Source organism: Plecotus auritus, assembly GCF_963455305.1.
Source record: "Plecotus auritus genome assembly, chromosome: 8".
In the NCBI taxonomy this organism is placed as follows: domain Eukaryota; kingdom Metazoa; phylum Chordata; class Mammalia; order Chiroptera; family Vespertilionidae; genus Plecotus; species Plecotus auritus.
Window position 1 is genome coordinate 6,488,253 of NC_137782.1, and position 18,440 is coordinate 6,506,692.

The window sequence follows — 18,440 nt, forward strand, 5'->3', positions numbered from 1 at the left end:
GTTTGGGAATAGAGAATGAAAATCTAGAGGGAAGTAGACAAGGTCAACTTACTGCAGAATAAAAACTCTTAAGCATTTCCTCATATTCATTTTCATAACTTTTTTTCCTCCAGACTAGTTGTTCATAAATTCTTTTCAAATCTTCTAGCTAAGAAAAAATGTACACAAAAATAAATGTGGAGCATTACATTATTTTGTAAAATAAGAAATAGATTACATTTCACTTTATGCAGTTATCATAAGTTAATAAATATTGATTAAAGTAGTATAAAATAATACCATAGGCTGTTTTTATATATTAAATATTCAGAATAAAATACAGAAAATCAAGTCTAACAGTGCACAAATTAATAATTCATCATAATAAAATAAAATGTACTTGGTTATGTTGTAAGAATAGATAAAGATTTCTTCATTTAAGTCATATTTCATCACATCAACAAATTAAAGCAGAAAATAACATGAATAGAGCCAACACTTCACCAAAATTTGACACTTTCATTATCCAGTTTCCAGAATTTTTAAACTAGAATAAGGAATAACTACCCAAATATAAAGAACCAACAGCAAACATCAAAATAAATCATAAAATGCTAAGTGCATGCCCACTGAACTAACAAATAAGAATGGCTTATCTTCTGTCAACACTATTATTAATCATTTTTTGTGAATGTTTAGCTAAATGCATTGGATAATGGAACCAAATGTTACTATTATAATATTGATTGTGAATAGGTAACATGTATACAAATTTCGATTATCTGATTTAATATCTAGGAAAACAGAGATTCTAACCAAAACTATAGCAAATGACTTTGGTAAAATGCCCTTGTATAAATATAAGATAATAGCTCTTATCTATAAGAGAAATAATCTACTAAAAACATAGTGATACCCAGATGATGTGACTCAATGGACTGAGTGTCATCCATGGACCAAGAGGTCCAGGGTTCGATTCTGGGTCAGGGTACATGCCTAAGTTGTGGCTGGATCCCCAGTCGGGGGCGTGCTGAAGGCAGCTGATCAATGATTCTCTCTCATCATTGATGTTTGTTTCTCTCTCTCCCTCTCCCTTTCTCTCTATCTAAAAATCAATAAAAACTATTAAAAAAAAACATAGTGCCCTGGCCGGTTTGGCTCAGTGGATGGAGCGTTGGCCTGCGGACTGAAGGGTCCCGGGTTCGATTCCAGTCAAGGGCATGTACCTTGGTTGCGGGCACATCCCCAGTGGGAGGTGTGCAGGAGGCAGCTGATCAGTGTTTCTCTCTCACTGATGTTTCTAACTCTCTATCTCTCTCCCTTCCTCTCTGTAAAAAATCAGTAAAATATATTTTAAAAATAAATAAAAAATAAAAAAAACATAGTGACAATACTTACAAAATTTGGTCAAAAATATATGATATTTTATAATAAATGCAATACAAAAGGGAAGACTTATGTTAAGCAAACACAAATTTTTATTTAAAAGTTTAAATCAAGACCCACATATAAAAAAATGGCATGTCATGCAAAGGTCTAATAAAATACAATGTCAGTTAACCCACAACTAATGTAAAGCATACTAGAAATATTATTTTTCAAACTGCATGAAATGAAATTAGTATAGATGACTAGCTAAGAGGCATATGAAAAATAAAAATTATGTTGGAAACTTGCTACCAGATATTAAAAACATCATACAATACCATTAGAATAAAGCACTACTTATTTTTTGGTATTGTAATGAAGATGAGAGGGAAAAAACTAGAGCCAAAAATAGATCTAAGTTAATATTTTTAAAAGTAGTATTTGAATTCAGTAAGAGAGAAATCATTTACTTTAAATAATGGAACTGGAATAATGTATAATATCTATTTTAAAAAACTAAAGTGGTCTCTTTAGTGCACATCAAACTCACATTATTACAAACTAAATTTCAGATAAATCAAATTTAAATGCAAAACAATGTAAAATATTAAAATAATCCATATGAGTTTGTCTGTATAATCTTGGGCTAAAAGAGAATGTTACCTTGCCAAGTAAGTCAAAAAGACCTGTTGACATGTTTGACAGCATCAGCAAGACTAAAGGAAAAGTAAGACTGTTGAAAAATGTGAACTAAAAGCCCAACATTCCAATATATAAGTCTAGTGATGGGCATCAATGAAAATGGCAGAGTAAGAACATCTAAAAATTCTCCTCCAGAAGGGTAATGAGAAAACTGGCCAAAAAAAAATGTCAGAATCAACTTTCCAGAATGATGGAGATGAACTAAAGGCTTTCAGCAATCTGAGGTGCATTATTCAGGAAAACCAGCCTAACTCACTAAGAAGTATGAGCTCTGTGTTTTGTTTTGTATAGCAAAGGTGGTATTTATTGAAGAACAAGTACAGACTCCATGTGGGGAGGGGGAAAGGTTCCCCCTTTGTGCTGTTTTAGCTTGTTCCAATCCCTCCCTCCTTTGGTCCTTGGTAGCCTTGGGAAATACCATTCCACATTTGTGGAGAACACCAGCATTCAGGTGGCCACCAGAGGCAGGAGAACAAAACTGGCATGCTCTCAAAGCTTCATTCCATGAGAATTATCATTATTTGACCTGTCCGGTGGTTTCTTTGAAGACTCCACTTGCAAGGATGTCTGTATCTGACTGAATATAAAGCTCACCCAGTACCAAAAGTCTCTCCAAAGCCCTAGCCAGTTTGGCTCAGTGGAGAGAGTGTCAGCCTGCAAGACCGAAGGGTCCCAGGTTCGATTCTGATCAAGGGCATATTCAATTCTGGTCAATTACCCTTTTATTATATAGGACTAGAGGCCTAGAGCATGAATTCATACATGGGTGGGGTCAGGCCAGCCCACCCTGATAGGGGCTGTTTGAGGCTGAGCCAGCAAGGGGAAGGGGGCAGGTGCCGTGGGCAGTTGGCTGGCCGGCCTCACCCCCCAATCAGAGTTGGGGGAGCCGATAGGGGGTGGGGCCAGCCAGGGGGAGGGGCCGTAGGTGGTTGGCTGGCCAGCCAAGACTCTGATCAGGCTGGCTGGCAGGCCACAGTGGGCATCATAGCGACCGGTCATTCTAGTCGTTCTGGCGTTCTGGTCACTGGCTTTTTATATATATAGACTAGAGGCCCGATGCACGAAGATTCGTGCAAGAATGGGCCTTCCTTCCCCTGACTGCCAGCACCACCTTCACTCCAGCCAGAGTCGCCTTTTCACTCTGGCCCAGAGCCACCTTTCCGCCTTCCCATGCTGCTCAGAGGCTCGGAGCGGCTGGGGTGGGGCAGGACGCTTGCATCCCACCCCGCCCCCAGCCACTCAGCACCTGCATATGCAAATTAACCCGCCATCTTTGTTGCGTTAATTTGCATACTCATTCCTGGTTGGCTGGTAGGTGCTGCGAAGGTATGGTCAATTTGCATCTTACTCTTTTATTTTTATATATAGATGTCACCCAATAAATTCAATAAAAAAGGAAAAAATATTAGAACCTCTCTTCACACCCTACCCATAAATGAATTTCATATTGATTATGCTTCATGCCTGGCAAGTGAAATATGCATTCCTAAAATTCAAGAGATGCGTTTATTATTTACAAACTTGTACATAAAAGAATGACAAAAAAACTCAATTTTGATTATTTTGAACATAGCTTCATCTAAGAGCACTCTGTAAATATGAAAAGCAAAATTTCAAAACATTTGCAAAATTATACCACAGGTTATGTTTTTTTACTTTGAGGTAGAAAAAAATTTCTTAAGCAAGTTCAGAAAATCACGAAGTTCAAAGAAAATTATTATAAATTTTACTAAATTAACATTGAAATTTTATTCATCAGAAGTTATAAAGAAATGAAAAAAGGCTGTGTGAAAATATTTTTAAATATGTCACTTTAAACTATTTAGTATCCATAATTAACAACAAATTCTTACAAATCAATAAAAAATAAGCAATCACTCAACATATAGGGGAAAAAGTCATGAGCAGGTTTTACACGGAAAAGGAAATACAAATGACCTCCCAAAAGCCATTAAAATATGCTCAGCTCATTAATAACTATGGATTAATTTTTTAAAATCAGGTACAATTAAAGAGAGGTAATAGAAAGTGGCAAAAAAGACATGCAGTTTTGACTCTAGGTAGGAATGCAAATTGGTACCAGAATGTGTATGACATTGCCCGTTAAAGATACCGTTACTTCTCTTTACCATTTTATAACTTCCTTTTACAAATATTTCCTTTCACTGTAGTAAATGAGATGTGGCAGGAGAGGAAGACAGGAAAGATGAGTCACAAGGGAAGGCCAGGGTCATACCGAACATGACAGGACTTGACCCCCATTTCTGGTTGAAAGTTGAAAGAAACTACCATCAGGGGAAAACAAGCACAGAATGGGCCACGTGGCTCAGGGGTTGAGCATCGACCTATGAACCAGGAGTTCATGGTTCGAGTCCCATCTGAGGCACATGCCCAGGTTGTGGCTGGATCCCCAGTAGGTGGTGTGCAGGCGGCAGCCAATCCATAATTCTCTCTCATCATTGATGTTTTTTTTTCTCTCTCTCTCCCTCTCCTGTCCTCTCTGAAATCAGTAAAAATATATTTAGAAAAACAACAAACTCAGAGACTGATCCCCGGCTGACCAGCACTAAGGAAACCATAGCACCTGCATCCTGCCAAAACCGAGTGGGCCTGGAAGCAGGCTCGTCCTGGAGCCTCCAGGAAGAAACGCAGGGCTGGGGCACCTTGGTTCCAGACTTGACAGCCCTGCAGGAGAGTCACCAGCTGAGCCGTGGCACAAGAAACTTGGAGATAATGAATGGGTGCTCTTTTAAGCAGATAAAATTCTGATAATTTGTTATGCAGCTATAGGAAACCAAAACTAAAATCAGTACATTTTGTTTTTTAAAACATGAAGACTCACCATTTTTGTTAAAGAAGATAATTCATCTGTGGATGTCTGTGTTTCCTTCAGGGTGACACACACGGCCACCTCGCTCTTCTCAATGCTTTCATTCACGTTTTGAATCAAGTTGCTATAGTGATCAAACAGGACTTGAAGCTTGTCCATCTGTTTCCTAAGAGAAACACACACCGTTGATTTTATCTACATTGAAAGAAAAATTCTATTAAAATTAGGAATATTTAAATTAGCTTCTGGCTTAATGTAAATCAATGAAACTCTTGTATTCTTTAAAGTTTTTCCATCCCCAAGCAACTCCTTAAAAGTACCACCTAGATATCAAAAGTAAACAGCGAGAAATATTTGCTAGTACTTATGTTTCCAATGTAAATGAATTGAGACAGATGATGTATTATAGAATGTACTAGAGGCCCCGTGCACGAAATATGTGCACAGGGGTGTGTGTCCCTCAGCCCAGCATGCACCCTCTCCAATCTGGGACCCCTCAAGGGATGTCCGACTGCCCATTTAGGCCCGATCCAGGTTGGATCCCTCTCACAATCCAGGACTGCTGGCTCCCAACTGCTCGCCTGCGTGTCTGATTGCCCCTAACCACTTCGGCCTGCCAGCCTGATCAGTCCCTAACCACGCCCCTGTCAGCCTGTATGCCCCTAACTGCCCTCCCCTGCAGGCCTGGTCACCCCTAACTGCCATCCCCTGCAGGGCCGGTCCCCCCCAACTGCTTTCCCCTGCAAGCCTGGGTCCCCCCCAACGGCCCTTCCCTGCAGGCCTGGTCGCCCCCAACTTCCCTCCTCTGCCGGCCGGGTCACCCCGAACTGCCCTCCCTTGAAGGCCTGGTCCCTCCCACCTGGCCTCCCCTGCTGGCCTGATTGCTCACAACTGCCCTCCCCTGCTGGCCTGATCCCTCCCAACTGCCCTCTCCTGCTGACCCATCTTGTGGTGGCCATCTTGTATCCAGATTGGAGAGGGGGCAGCCATCTTGTGTGTCAGAGTGATGGTCAATCTGCATATTACTCTTTTATTAGATAGGATAGAGGCCTGGTGCATGGGTGGGGCTGGCTGGTTTGCCCTGAAGGTTGTCTTGGATCAGGGTGGGGGTTCCCTTAAGGCATGGGGTGTCCTGGGCGAGGGGCCTGTGGTGGTTTGCAGGCTGGCCACGCCCCCCTGCGTCCCAAGCGCAGGCCCTGGTATCTGGGATTTATTTGTCTTCTATAATTGAAACTTTTTAGCCTTCAGCGGAGGCCTGGGTTGGCCAGGGTGTGCAGGAAGCTTGGATTCCTCCATTGCCGGGGAAACCCAAGCCTCCTGCTCGCTCCGTGGCCACAGCCATCTTGGTTGGGTTAATGTGCATACTCGCTCCTGACTGGCTGGTGGGCTTGGCTTGTGGGTGTAGTGGAGGGACGGTCAATTTGCATATTACTCTTATATTACATAGGGTACCTGAAACCTATATAATTTTATTAACCAATGTCACCCTAATAAACTTAATAAAAATAAAACATTTGTAAATTATATTATCTAATAAAGAGGTAATATGCAAACTGACCATCACTCCAACACACAAGATGGCCCAACCATGTGGTCAAAGATGGCCGCCCCCACGTGGACACAAGGTGGCCACCACAAGATGGCCGGCAGGGGAGGGCAGTTAGGGGTGATAAGGCCAGCTGGGGAGAAGAGTTGGGAGAAACCAGGCCTGAAAGGGAGGGCAGTTGGGGGCGATCAGGCCAGCAGGGGATGGCAGTTGGGGGCGACTAAGACTGCAGGGGAGGGCAGTTGGTGATGACCAGGCCTGTAGGGGAGAGCAGTTGGGGTGACCAGGCCTGCAGGGGAGGGCAGTTGGGGGACCAGGCCAGCAGGGGAGGGCAGTTAGAGGCAATCAGGCTGGCAGGGGAGCATAGGGGCAATCAGGCTGGCAGGGGAGCAGTTAGGCATTGATCGGGCTGGCAAGGTAGTGGTTAGGGGATGATCAGGCTGGCAGGCAGAAGTAGTTAGGGGCAATCAGAGTAGAAGGCAGGCGAGCAGTTGAGATACAGCAGTCCTGGATTATGAGAGGGATGTCCGACTGCCTGTTTAGGCCTGATCCCACCTGGATCGGCCCTAAACAGGCAGTCGGACATCCTCGAGGGGTCCCAGATTGGAGAGAGTGCAGGCTGGGCTGAGGGTCACCCCCCTTGTGCACGAATTTCATGCACTGGGCCTCTAGTTTAAAATAAATTACTTGTTTAAGTTGATTTCAGGTGAGAGACCTTTGACTCATTTGTTGGATAGCACAGGGATGGAAAAGCAAGGAAAAAACGGGAAGGTAGGGGATGATTGCAAGTGAGGGGGTAGAGGCGGAAGAGGGTACAGGGGGGATAAATGGTGATGGTAAAAAATAAAGAAAAAAATGTTTAAAGAAACAAAAAGAGAAGATGTAAACGTGAAAGGGCAACACAGTCTTTGAGGTGAAACAGGAGAAACTGTCCTGGTAACAAGAGGCTCATTTGAAAGAGGTCATTGCCAAGGAGTTCTTTGCTCCTATGTGACTTCCCACAGAAAAGACGAGCACTACTCTGTGAACCCCGTAACACTTTCTCTCCTCTGGTCAGTGGAAAACACATTCCAAATATAAAAGTATCCTTAGGTAATGTTGTTCTAATTTAACATATGGAAAAAGTACACTGAGAAAGTGACAAAGTTAACATCTACAGATAACCCCAACTTTTTTTTAGATATCTATAATAATAAAAGCATAATATGCAAATCAACCAAATGGCTGAATGCCAGGGTTCTTGTTCCAGCATTACAAAGGGTTCAGCAATCTGGAGAAAGGCTGTGCGTATATTAAGTAAGAGTCCACAGATGAAAGATAATTTTGAAAGGCATTGGGGGTCAGAGGAGCTTCAGCTAAAGGAGCTAAAGTTCCAAGTTCTTCATTTCCCTTGTCTCAGGACCCCTGCTTTTTATTAACACAATTTGTCCTAAGGCAAGGTGGAGATAATACACTTCAAAGGGTAGGGTTTACAGAAGCATTGTCATATTGGGGAATGGCCTACAGCTGTTCAGGTGTTTGGCCAACAGGAGACAATAACATGTAGATTAAGATGTCCTGAGCTGTCTGATAGCAAACAATCATCCTTGTTTGGGGGAAGTGCCTTTTCAGCCATTCTAACAGGTGATTACATATGTGACTCAGCCCTTGTTGAGCCCCCAAGTTTTATCAACCTTTTGATGAAACTCTTGTAATTATGTCATGATGGAATTGGCTTCCAGTATCCGAACACAGGAACGACCGTCCGGAAGACCACGCTATGACACCCACTGGCACAAGGCCAGCCAAGGCAGGTGTGATGCGATTGGTCTGGGGCCCCATCATCGCCCCATGATCACTCCACAGAGGAAGGCCCAGGCCACCAGCCAGTGAGGCAATCAATTAGGGGGCTCCACGATCGGCCCAAAGAGGGAGGCCCAGGCTACCAACCAGCAGGCTGTGGAAGATGAGTGGGGCCACACTCTGTGGGGCTGATCCATCACGGAGCCCCAGCCAGGTAGCCTGGGCCTCCCGTTTTGGGGCAATCGATTGCGGGGCTCCCAGACTGTGAGAGGGTGCAGGCTGGGCTGAGGGAACACCCTCCCCCCGAGTGCACACATTTCATGCACCGGCCTCTAGTTATAAATACAATAATAAACTGGGAAATTTATTTGAAACTCCTAAAAGTGAAATGATTATGTGGGAAATACAAGAAAAAAATTTTAATTATCAAAAATTAAAACTGGTGGTACATTTACACAATGGAATACTATGCAGCTATATAGTAGAAGGATCTTTTACCCTTTAAGACAGCCTGGAGGGACCTGTAGAGCATTAAGCTAAGCAAAATAAGGCAGTCAGAGAAATACAAGTATCACATGATGTCACTCATATGTGGAATTTAATAAACAAAATAATCTGATGAACAAAACAGAACCCGAGACATAGAAGCATGAGACAGACTGCTTCTATGGGATGATCAGGCAGATGAAAGGGGGGAGAAGAGGAAAGGGGGGGCAAGAAGAGATTAACCAAAGAATTCATATGCATATGTGCATGGCCCATGGACACAGACTATAGTGAGGTGAAGGCCTGGGGGGATGTAGGTTGCAGGGGATCAATGGAGAGAAAAATGAGAAATCTGTAATTCTTTCAACAATAAAGATAATTTTTTTTAAAAAATTACATAATGTTCCCTGACCAATGTATAATTCGGCTGGAAAACAATAATAATTACAAAATAGAAATTCATCATGGAAAATTTTTAAATATATTTCTTAATAAGTCATGGCTAAAAGAGGAAATCACAATGAAAATTAGAAAATAGCTAAATGACAATCCTATCTAATAAAAGAGTAATATGCAAACTGACCGTACCTCCGCTACACCCACAAGCCACGCCCACCAGCCAATCAGGAGCGAGTATGCAAATTAAACCAACCAAGATGGCTGAGGCCACAGAGAGAGCAGGAGGCTTGGGTTTCCCCAACAATGGAGGAAGCCAAGCTTTCCGCCTGACCTGGCCTGCCTTGGCCTCTGCTTAAGTATACAAAGATTCAATTATAGAAGATAAATAAATTCCAACAAAAATGGTGGCAGCCACAAAGCTGGAGAGTCCAGGAGGCTTGAGTTGCCCCCGACGATGGAGGAAGCCAAGCTTTCCACACACCCTGGCCTGCATTGGCCTCCACTTAAGGCTACAAAGTTTCAATTATAGAAAATACATAAATCCCAACAAAAATGGCTGCAGCCACGGAGTCTGCAGCAGGCTTGGCTCCGCTCAAGGCTACAAAGTTTCAATTATAGAAGATAAATAAATCCCAGATACCAGGGCCTCCGCTTGGGTCACCGGGGGGTGTGGTTGACCTGCAAACCACCACAGGCCCCTCGCCCAGGCTGCCCCACACCCCAAGGGAACCCCCACCTGATCCGGAACATCCTTCAGGGCAAACCAGCCAGCCCCCACCCGTGCACCAGGCCCCTATCTTATCTAATAAAAGAATAATATGCAAATTGACCATCACTCCAACACACATGATGGCTGTCCCCATGTGGTCAAAGATGACTGCCCCCATGTGGACACAAGATGGCTGCCATTAGATGGCCATCAGGGGAGGGCTGTTGGGAGAGGCCAGGCCTGCAAGGGAGGGCAGTTGGGGGTGATCAAGCCTGCAGGGGAGGGCAGTTAGGGGTGATCAGGCCAGCAGAGGAGGGAAGTTGGGGGTGACCAGGCCTGCAGGGAAGGGCAGTTGGGGGGGACCCTGGGCTGCAAGGGAGAGCAGTTGGGGGTACCAGGCCTGCAGGGACAGGAAATTAGGGGTGACCAGGCCTGCAGGGGAGGGAAGTTAGGGGCAAACAGGCTGGCAGGGGAGCAGTTAGGCATCAATCAGGCTGGCAGGGGAGTGGTTAGGGGGTGATCAGGCTGGCAGGCAGAAGCGGTTAGGGGCAATCAGGCAGGCAGCCAGGCGAGCAGTTGGGAGCCAGCAGTCCTGGATTGTGAGGGATGTCCGACTGTCCAGGTAGGATCGGGCCTAAACGGGCAGTCGGACATCCCTTGAGGGCTCCCAGATTGGAGAGGGTGCATGCTGGGCTGAGAGACACACACATCCCCACATGCATGAATTTCGTGCACCGGGCCTCTAGTGAAAATATAACAAATCAGATGAATTACAAAAGTAATTTATATACTAAATAATAGATTATATTTAAGTATATGTTAAAATGGACATAGGACTGAGGAAATATAAAGATCTTAATTAATGGATGTTATCTAGGTGACAGGTTTATAAATTTTGTGTTCTTCATTTTGCTTATGCTTACTTAATTCTAGCTGTATATAAATAAGAGCTTCTCTACAACACATGTAGAATTGTGCACTTGAAACCTGTATAATTTTGTTAACCAATTATCACTCCCAATAAATTCAGTAAAAATAAAATAAAACAATATGAGTTTTTCTATACTAAATCATTGATCAATTTAAATAAAAGAAATTTTCCTATACACAAAACCATAAAAAATATGAAGACAAGAAGTGGAATTTGATGAAATATCATAAAACATAAATATATCAAAAATAAAATAAAATTCACTTAAATTATATATATTTTATTAACTAATGTCACCCCAATAAATATAAATATAGTCTATATATTTTTTAAATATTACATTTTATTAGAAATCAAATAAATGTAAATTAAGATAATTAGATGCTATGTTTATAAATAACACAAGGCTGTATAATTTGTTTTTAATAATATCCCATGCTAAAAAAAAATGTTAGTCACTTTTGCACATAGATAGCAGGGATATCTATACTGCTATATCATATCCACAATAAGGCAAAATGTATAAAGAGCTTTCAAATGTCACCAAAAAACAGTGCTTTAGGAACCTGTACACACATGGATTCACACATGTAAAGATACATATTTTAATTTATATAAAAGCTTGATAAGATAGAAAGGGTAATTTATATTCCTTCCTTTCTCTTTATATAAATTTTCATACAGGAATATAAATTACATTTTAATTAATATTTTACTTCTAAATTATATAAGTAGGATTTGTGAAAAATTCTTACTTGTAGGCGCCTATGTTTTTTACATCCTTTTCAATATCTCTTTCCATTTCTTCTCTATTTTGTGTAATTTTCAATTTTAGTTTTTCACAGTTTTCTATAGCATCTTGAAGTTCTCCATGAATTGATCTGTATAATTCAATTACCTAGAAATAAAAATATATTTTGCTAACAATATGCACATAATGGCTAATTAAAAGAATCAGACAAAAGATCATAAAAAGGACCTTGGACTTAGTTTCTATTTCTAAAAAATTCTTCATATTGATTTTCTTCCCATACTTAGTCTACTGTTGAGCACAGTTTCTGAGATTCCTCTACTCTAAAGGCATAAATACTGAGGATATACAAAAGCTACTGAAGAGAACAACTTTAGCACTCCAATAAGCAGGACCAAAATAAAACCATTACCTTGTCACCCACACAAAATTGCTACCTTTTACTGTTTTTATTGTTTAAATACTTACTTGTAGAAAAATCAGAAAACACAGATAAAAATAAATTAAGTAACCTGTAACCTTCTCATTCAGGAATAACATTTTTATCTATATACTAGAGGCCCGGTGCACGAAATTTGTGCACGGGGGTTGGGTATATGTGTGTCTCTCAGCCCAGCCTGCACCCTCTCCAAACAGGGACCCTTCGAGGGATGTCTGACTGCCACCAAGATCGGGCCTAAACAGGCAGTTGGACATCCCTCTCACAATCCAGGACTGCTGGCTCCCAACTGCTCGCCTGCCTGCCTGCCTGATTGCCCCTAACCACTTCTGCTTGCCAGCCTGATCACCCCCTAACCACTCCCCTGCCAGCCTGATCGATGCCTAACTGCTCCCCTGCTGGCCTGCTTGTGCCTAACTGCCCTCCTTTGCTGGCCTGGTCACCCCTAACTGCCCTCCCCTGCAGGCCTGTTCGCCCCCAACTGTCCTCCCCTGAAGGCCTGGTTCCCCCCAGCTGCCCTCCCCTGCAGGACTGGTCACCCCCAACTGCCCTCTCCTGCAGGCCTGGTCACCCCTAACTGCCCTCCCCTGCAGGCCTGTTCGCCCCCAACTGTCCTCCCCTGAAGGCCTGGTTCCCCCCAGCTGCCCTCCCCTGCAGGACTGGTCACCCCCAACTGCCCTCTCCTGCAGGCCTGGTCACCCCCAACTGCGCTCCCCTGCAGGCTTAGGTCCCCCCCCAACTGTCCTCCTCTGCAGGCCTGGTCGCCCCCAACTACCCTCCCCTGCCAGCGTGGTCACCCCTAATTGCACTCCCCTGCCGGCCATCTTGTGGCGGCCATCTTGTGTCCACAGGGCGGCAGCCATCTTTGACCACATGGGGGCAGCCATCTTGTGAGTTGGAGTGATGGTCTATTTGCATATTACTCTTTTAATAAATAGGATATATAAAAGGCTAATATGCTAAGTGTCCTTCCCACTGTTTGACCGGTCGCTATGATGCGCACCAGGAGCAGATGATCAGTGCAAGAGCTGCCATGACGCACACTTGCCATTTATAGAGAAACAGCAGTGCAGACCTGGCCAACAAAGCAACACTCAGCTTCCCCCAAATGGGACACAGGCCCCGCCACCAACCCAGAGGAACAGCCCACCAAATCGCAACCAACGATGCCGAGACCCCATGGCAAGCCCAGAAATGTTTGCTGTGGGCGCTGGGTAATGATGTCACATTGCAACGCCTGGCTTTCTCTCTCCAACGACTAGCCTCCTTGGAGTTTCTTCAGCCCAGGAACATGACTTGCTTTATACCCAAGTGGAAACATTTACACTTCAACCAAATGTCTGTGAAGCGTTTTCCTGTGCCTCATCTCATTTGATCCTCACAGAAGTCCTGGAGTAGGTAGATAGGAGACTCAGTGAAATCCTATTTTCTTTTCATTAGCCAGAAAATGAAGATTTTGAAAGCTTAGAAACTTGACCCGACTGAAAAGAAGTAAAAAACGGTGGACCTTGAAAATGACTTCAGGTTTTCTCACTGCGCAGAATATAATCAAACACTGCTGCCGTTAAATATTCCACCGTTTGTTCTCCCTGCGTGATCTACAATAATAATCTGCTTTGTGTTGATATTTACTGCTGTGTTGCTGACAATTACCTGAAAGAGAAGTTGGGTTGCTTCACTGGGCTGGAAAAAATTTAGCTAAATCGGAAAGCAGGTCTAATTAAGCAAGTTTATCTATATATATAAAGCTCTCGCTGGCGCCAATCGCATGTGTGTGTTTCCTTCTGTCATTGTCGATTGTGAATTTGATTGACACTTCTATTATAAAGAGTGAATGATATTAAAATATTTCTTCTAATTAATTTCCTTTCAATGTGCACAAATTCGTGCACCAGGCCATTAGTCTTATTATAAGTGTCAAAATATTCCATTTTTATTGTCTTTATTAATTAATAACTTAAACATTCTCCCTTCTCTCTCCATCTCTCTTTTCCCTGTCACACTAAGGAGAAGGGGTGGTTGTCGTGGTCTGAACGCAGAACTAAAGGATTGGAGGTCCTGTAAGAAGTGGGAGGAGGGGTAAGAGAAGGCACTAAGAAGCAAGGAGTCCTATCCCCAAGTGGTAAGTCAATATGAAGCAGTTGCCTCCTGGAAAAGCAATAAATCTCATTATTTTTTAGAATAGCACAGACAATAGTAACTTCTCCAAGATTTTCCTTTAGGCACGGGAGTGTAGGAGTATATACATTTATTATTTTTTTAAATTTCTTTATTGATTAAGGTATTACATATGTGTCCTTATTCCATTAACCCCCACCTCCCATTCATGACCCCACCCCCCTGTTGTCTGTGTCCATTGATTAGGCTTATATGCATGCATATAAGTCCTTTGGTTTATCTCTCCCCCTTACCCCCACCCTCCCCTACCTTCCCTGAGGTTTGACTTTCTGATTGATGTTTATCTGTCTCTGGATCTATTTTTTTCATCAGTTTATGTTGTTCATTATATTCCACAAATGAGTGAGATCATGTGATATTTATCTTTCTCTGACTGGCTTATTTCACTTAGCATAATGCTCTCCATCTCCATCCATGTTGTTGTAAATGGTAAGAACTCCTTCTTTTTTACCGCAGTGTAGTATTCCATTGTGTAGATGTAACACAGTTTTTTAATCCACTCATCTACTGATGGGCACTTAGGCTGTTTCCAGATCTTAGCTATGGTGAATTGTGCTTCTATGAACATAGGGGTGCATATATCCTTTCTGATTCGTGTTTCTAGTTTCTTGGGATATATTCCTAGAAGTGGGATCACTGGGTCAAATGGGAGTTCCATTTTTAGTTTTTTAAGGAAACTCCACACTGTTCTCCACAGTGGCTGCACCAGTCTACATTCCCACCAGCAGTGCACAAGGGTTACTTTTTTCTCTGCATCCTCGCCAGCACTTGCCATTTGATGATTTGTTGATAATAGCCATTCTGACAGGTGTGAGATGGTACAACATTGTTTTGGTTTGTATCTCTCTGATGATTAGTTTTCATATGTCTCTTGGCCTTCCTTCGGTCTTCTTTCGAAAAGTGTCTATTTACATCTGTTGGCCCATTTTCTGATTGGGTTATCTTCTTTTTGTTAAGCTGCATGAGTTCCCTGTAACTGTTGGAGATTAAACCCTTATCCTTGATATCATTGGCAAATATGTTCTCCCATGCAGTGGGCTTTCTTGTTGTTTTATTGATGGTCTCCTTTGCTGTGCAAAAGCTTTTTATTTTGATGTAGTCCCATTTGTTTATTTTCTCTTTAGTTTCCATTGCCATAGGAGCAGTATCAGTGAAGAAATTGCTTCGGCATATGTCAGAGATTTTTCTGCCTGGGGATTCCTCTAGTATTTTTATGATTTCTCCTCATATGTTTAAGTCCTTGATGCATTTTGAGTTTATTTTTGTGTATGGTGTAAGTTGGTGGTCTAGTTTCATTTTTTTGCATGTATCTGTCCAATTTTCCCAACACCATTTATTGAAGAGACTGTCTTGACTCCATTGTATGTTCATGCCTCCTCTGTCAAATATTAATTGAGCATAGTGATTTGGGTCCATTTCTGGGATCTCTATTCTATTCCATTGATCTATATGTCTGTTCTTGTGCCAGTACCAGGCAGTTTTGAGAACAGTGGCTTTGTAATACAGCTTGAAATCTGGTATTGAGATCCCACCTATTTTGTTCTTCTTTCTCAGGATTGCTGTGGCTATTCGGGGTCTTTTTTTGTTCCAGGTGAATTTTTGGAGATTTCTTTCTAGGTCTGTGAAATATGCCGTTGCTATTTTAATGGGGAGTGCATTGAATCTGTAGATTGCTTTGGGTAGTATGGACATTTTAATGATGTTGATTCTCCCAATCCATGAACATGGTATGTTCTTCCATCTGTTTACGTCTTCCTCTATCTCTTTTTTCAGGGTCCTGTAGTTTTCCACGTATATGTCTTTTACCTCCTTAGTTAAGTTTATTCCTAGGTATCTTAATTTTTTTGGTGTGATGGTAAATGGGATTGCTTTTTTAGTCTCTCTTTCTGTAAGTTCACTATTGGTGTATAGAAATGCCATAGATTTCTTGGCGTTAATTTTGTATCCTGCTACATTGCCGAATTCATTTATTAAGTCTTTTTTGATGGAGTCTTTCAGGTTTTTTATGTACAATATCATGTCATCTGCAAATAAGGACAGCTTTACTTCTTCTTTTCCAATTTGGATGCCTTTTATTTCTTCTTCTTGTCTAATTGCAATGGCTAATACTTCCAGTACTATATCGAACAGTTGTGGTGAGAGTGGGCATCCCTGTCTTGTTCCTGTTCTTAGGGGAAATGGTTTTAGTTTTTGCCCATTGAGTATGATGTTAGCTGTGGGTTTATCATATATAGCTTTTATTATGGTAAGGTATGGTCCTTCTATTCCCACCTTGTTGAGAATTTTTATCAAGAAAGGGTGTTGGATTTTGTCAAATGCTTTTTCTGCATCAATTGATATGACTATGTGATTTTTATCTCTCAATTTGTTTACGTAATGTATCATGTTTATTGATTTGCGGATATTGTACCATCCTTGCATTCCTGGGATAAATCCTACTTGGTCATGTGTATGATCTTTCTGATGTACTGCTGGATCCGATTTGCTAGAATTTTGTTGAGGATTTTGGCATCTATGTTCAAGAGAGATATTGGCCTGTAATTCTCTTTCATTGTGTTGTCTTTATCTGGTTTTGGTATTAGGGTGATGCTGGCTTCATAGAATGAACTTGGACGTGTTCCTTCCTCTTGAATTTTTTGGAATAGACTGAGGAGGATAGGATTTAGTTCTTCCTTGAATGTTTGGTAAAACTCCCCTGTGAAGCCATCTGGCCCCAGGCTTTTGTTTGCTGGAAGCTTTTTGATGACTGCTTCAATTTCTTCCATAGTTATTGGCCTATTGAGATGTTTAGATTTTTCCTGATTGAGTTTTGGAAGGTTATATTTTTCTAGGAATATGTCCATTTCCTCCAGGTTGTCCAGTTTGTTGGAACAGAGTTGTTCATAGTATTTTTTAACAATCCTTTGTATTTCGGTGGGGTCTGTTGTTATTTCACCTCTTTCATTTCTGATTTTGTTTATTTGGGTCCTCTCTCTTTGCTTCTTGGTGAGCCTGGCTAGACGTTCATCAATCGTGTTTATCCTTTCAAAGAACCAGCTCTTGGTTTTGTTGATCTTTTGTATTGTTTCTTTGGTCTCTATGTCGTTTATCTCTGCTCTGATCTTTATTATTTCCTTCCTTCTGCTTACACTGGGCTTTTCTTGTTGCTCTTTTTCTAACTCTTTGAGTTGTTGGGTTAGGTAATTTATTACCATTGTTTCTTGTTTTTTGCAGTAGACTTGTAGAGCTATGAACTTCCCTCTCAAGACTGCTTTCGCTGTGTCCCATAGATTTTGGATTGTTGTGTTTTCATTGTCATTCATTGCCATGATGTTTTTTATTTCTTCCTTGATCTCTCTGGTAACCCAGTCATTGTTTAATAGCATGCTGTTTAGTCTCCATGTGTTTGATTTCTTTGGATTGTTTTTATTGTAGTTGATTCCAGTTTTATGCCACTGTGATCTGAGATGCTTGATATGATTTCTATCTTCTTGAATTTGAAGAGATTTTGCCTATGACCCAACATATGTTCTATCTTTGAAAATGACCCATGTGCACTTGAGAAGAATGTATATTCTGTGGCTTTGGGGTGAAATGTTCTGAACATGTCAATTAATTCCATCTGGTCTAGTGAGTCATTTAGGATTGATATTTATTTGCTGATTTTTTGTTTAGAGGATTTGTCCAATGGTGATAGTGGGGTATTAAAGTCTCCTACTATGATTTTATTGCTGTCAATCTCTCCTTTGATATCCTCCAGTTTTTTTATGTATTTGGGTGCTCCTGTATTGGGTGCATATATGTTTACCAGAGTTATTTCTTCTTGTTGGATTGCTCCCTTTAGTATTATGAAGTGGCCTTCCTTATCTCTTGTGATGTCCTTCACTTTGAGATCCAATTTGTCAGATATAAGTATTGCTACACCAGTTTTTTTTTTTTTTTTCATTTCCATTCGCCTGAAAAACCTTTTTCCATCCCTTCACTCTCAGTCTGTGTGTGTCTTTTTTTCTGAGGTGGGTTTCTTGTATACAGCAGATATATGGGTCTTGTTTTCTTATCCAATCCGTTACCCTATGTCTTTTGATTGGTGCATTTAATCCACTTACATTTAAAGTTATTATTGATAGGTTCTTATTTATCACCATTTTTATTCTTTACCCCTGTGTTCCTTCTTCGCTTCCTATTTTTTTTTACAGCACACCCTTTAGCATTTCTTGCATTGCTGGTTTGGTAGTAATAAATCCCCTTAGTTCTTTTTTGTCTGTGAAGCTCCTGATTTCACCTTCAATTTTGATTGATAGCCTTGCTGGGTACAGTATTCTTGGATAAAGACATTTCCTTTACATGACTTTGTATATTTC

At 41.6% G+C, this 18,440-nt stretch overlaps 1 protein-coding gene across 1 annotated transcript in view; it reads right to left on the reverse strand.

Annotated features, from left to right (window-relative positions):
- Positions 1-18,440, reverse strand: part of CCDC178 (coiled-coil domain containing 178) — a gene marked incomplete at both ends in the record, with an annotated part of 121,113 nt that overhangs the window by 65,802 nt on the left and 36,871 nt on the right. Inside the window, 3 exons of the mRNA XM_080683765.1 lie at positions 53-148; positions 4,892-5,045; positions 11,488-11,630. Of these exons, the coding sequence (XP_080539891.1) occupies positions 53-148; positions 4,892-5,045; positions 11,488-11,630 (393 nt within the window). The remainder of the gene's footprint in view (positions 1-52; positions 149-4,891; positions 5,046-11,487; positions 11,631-18,440) is intronic.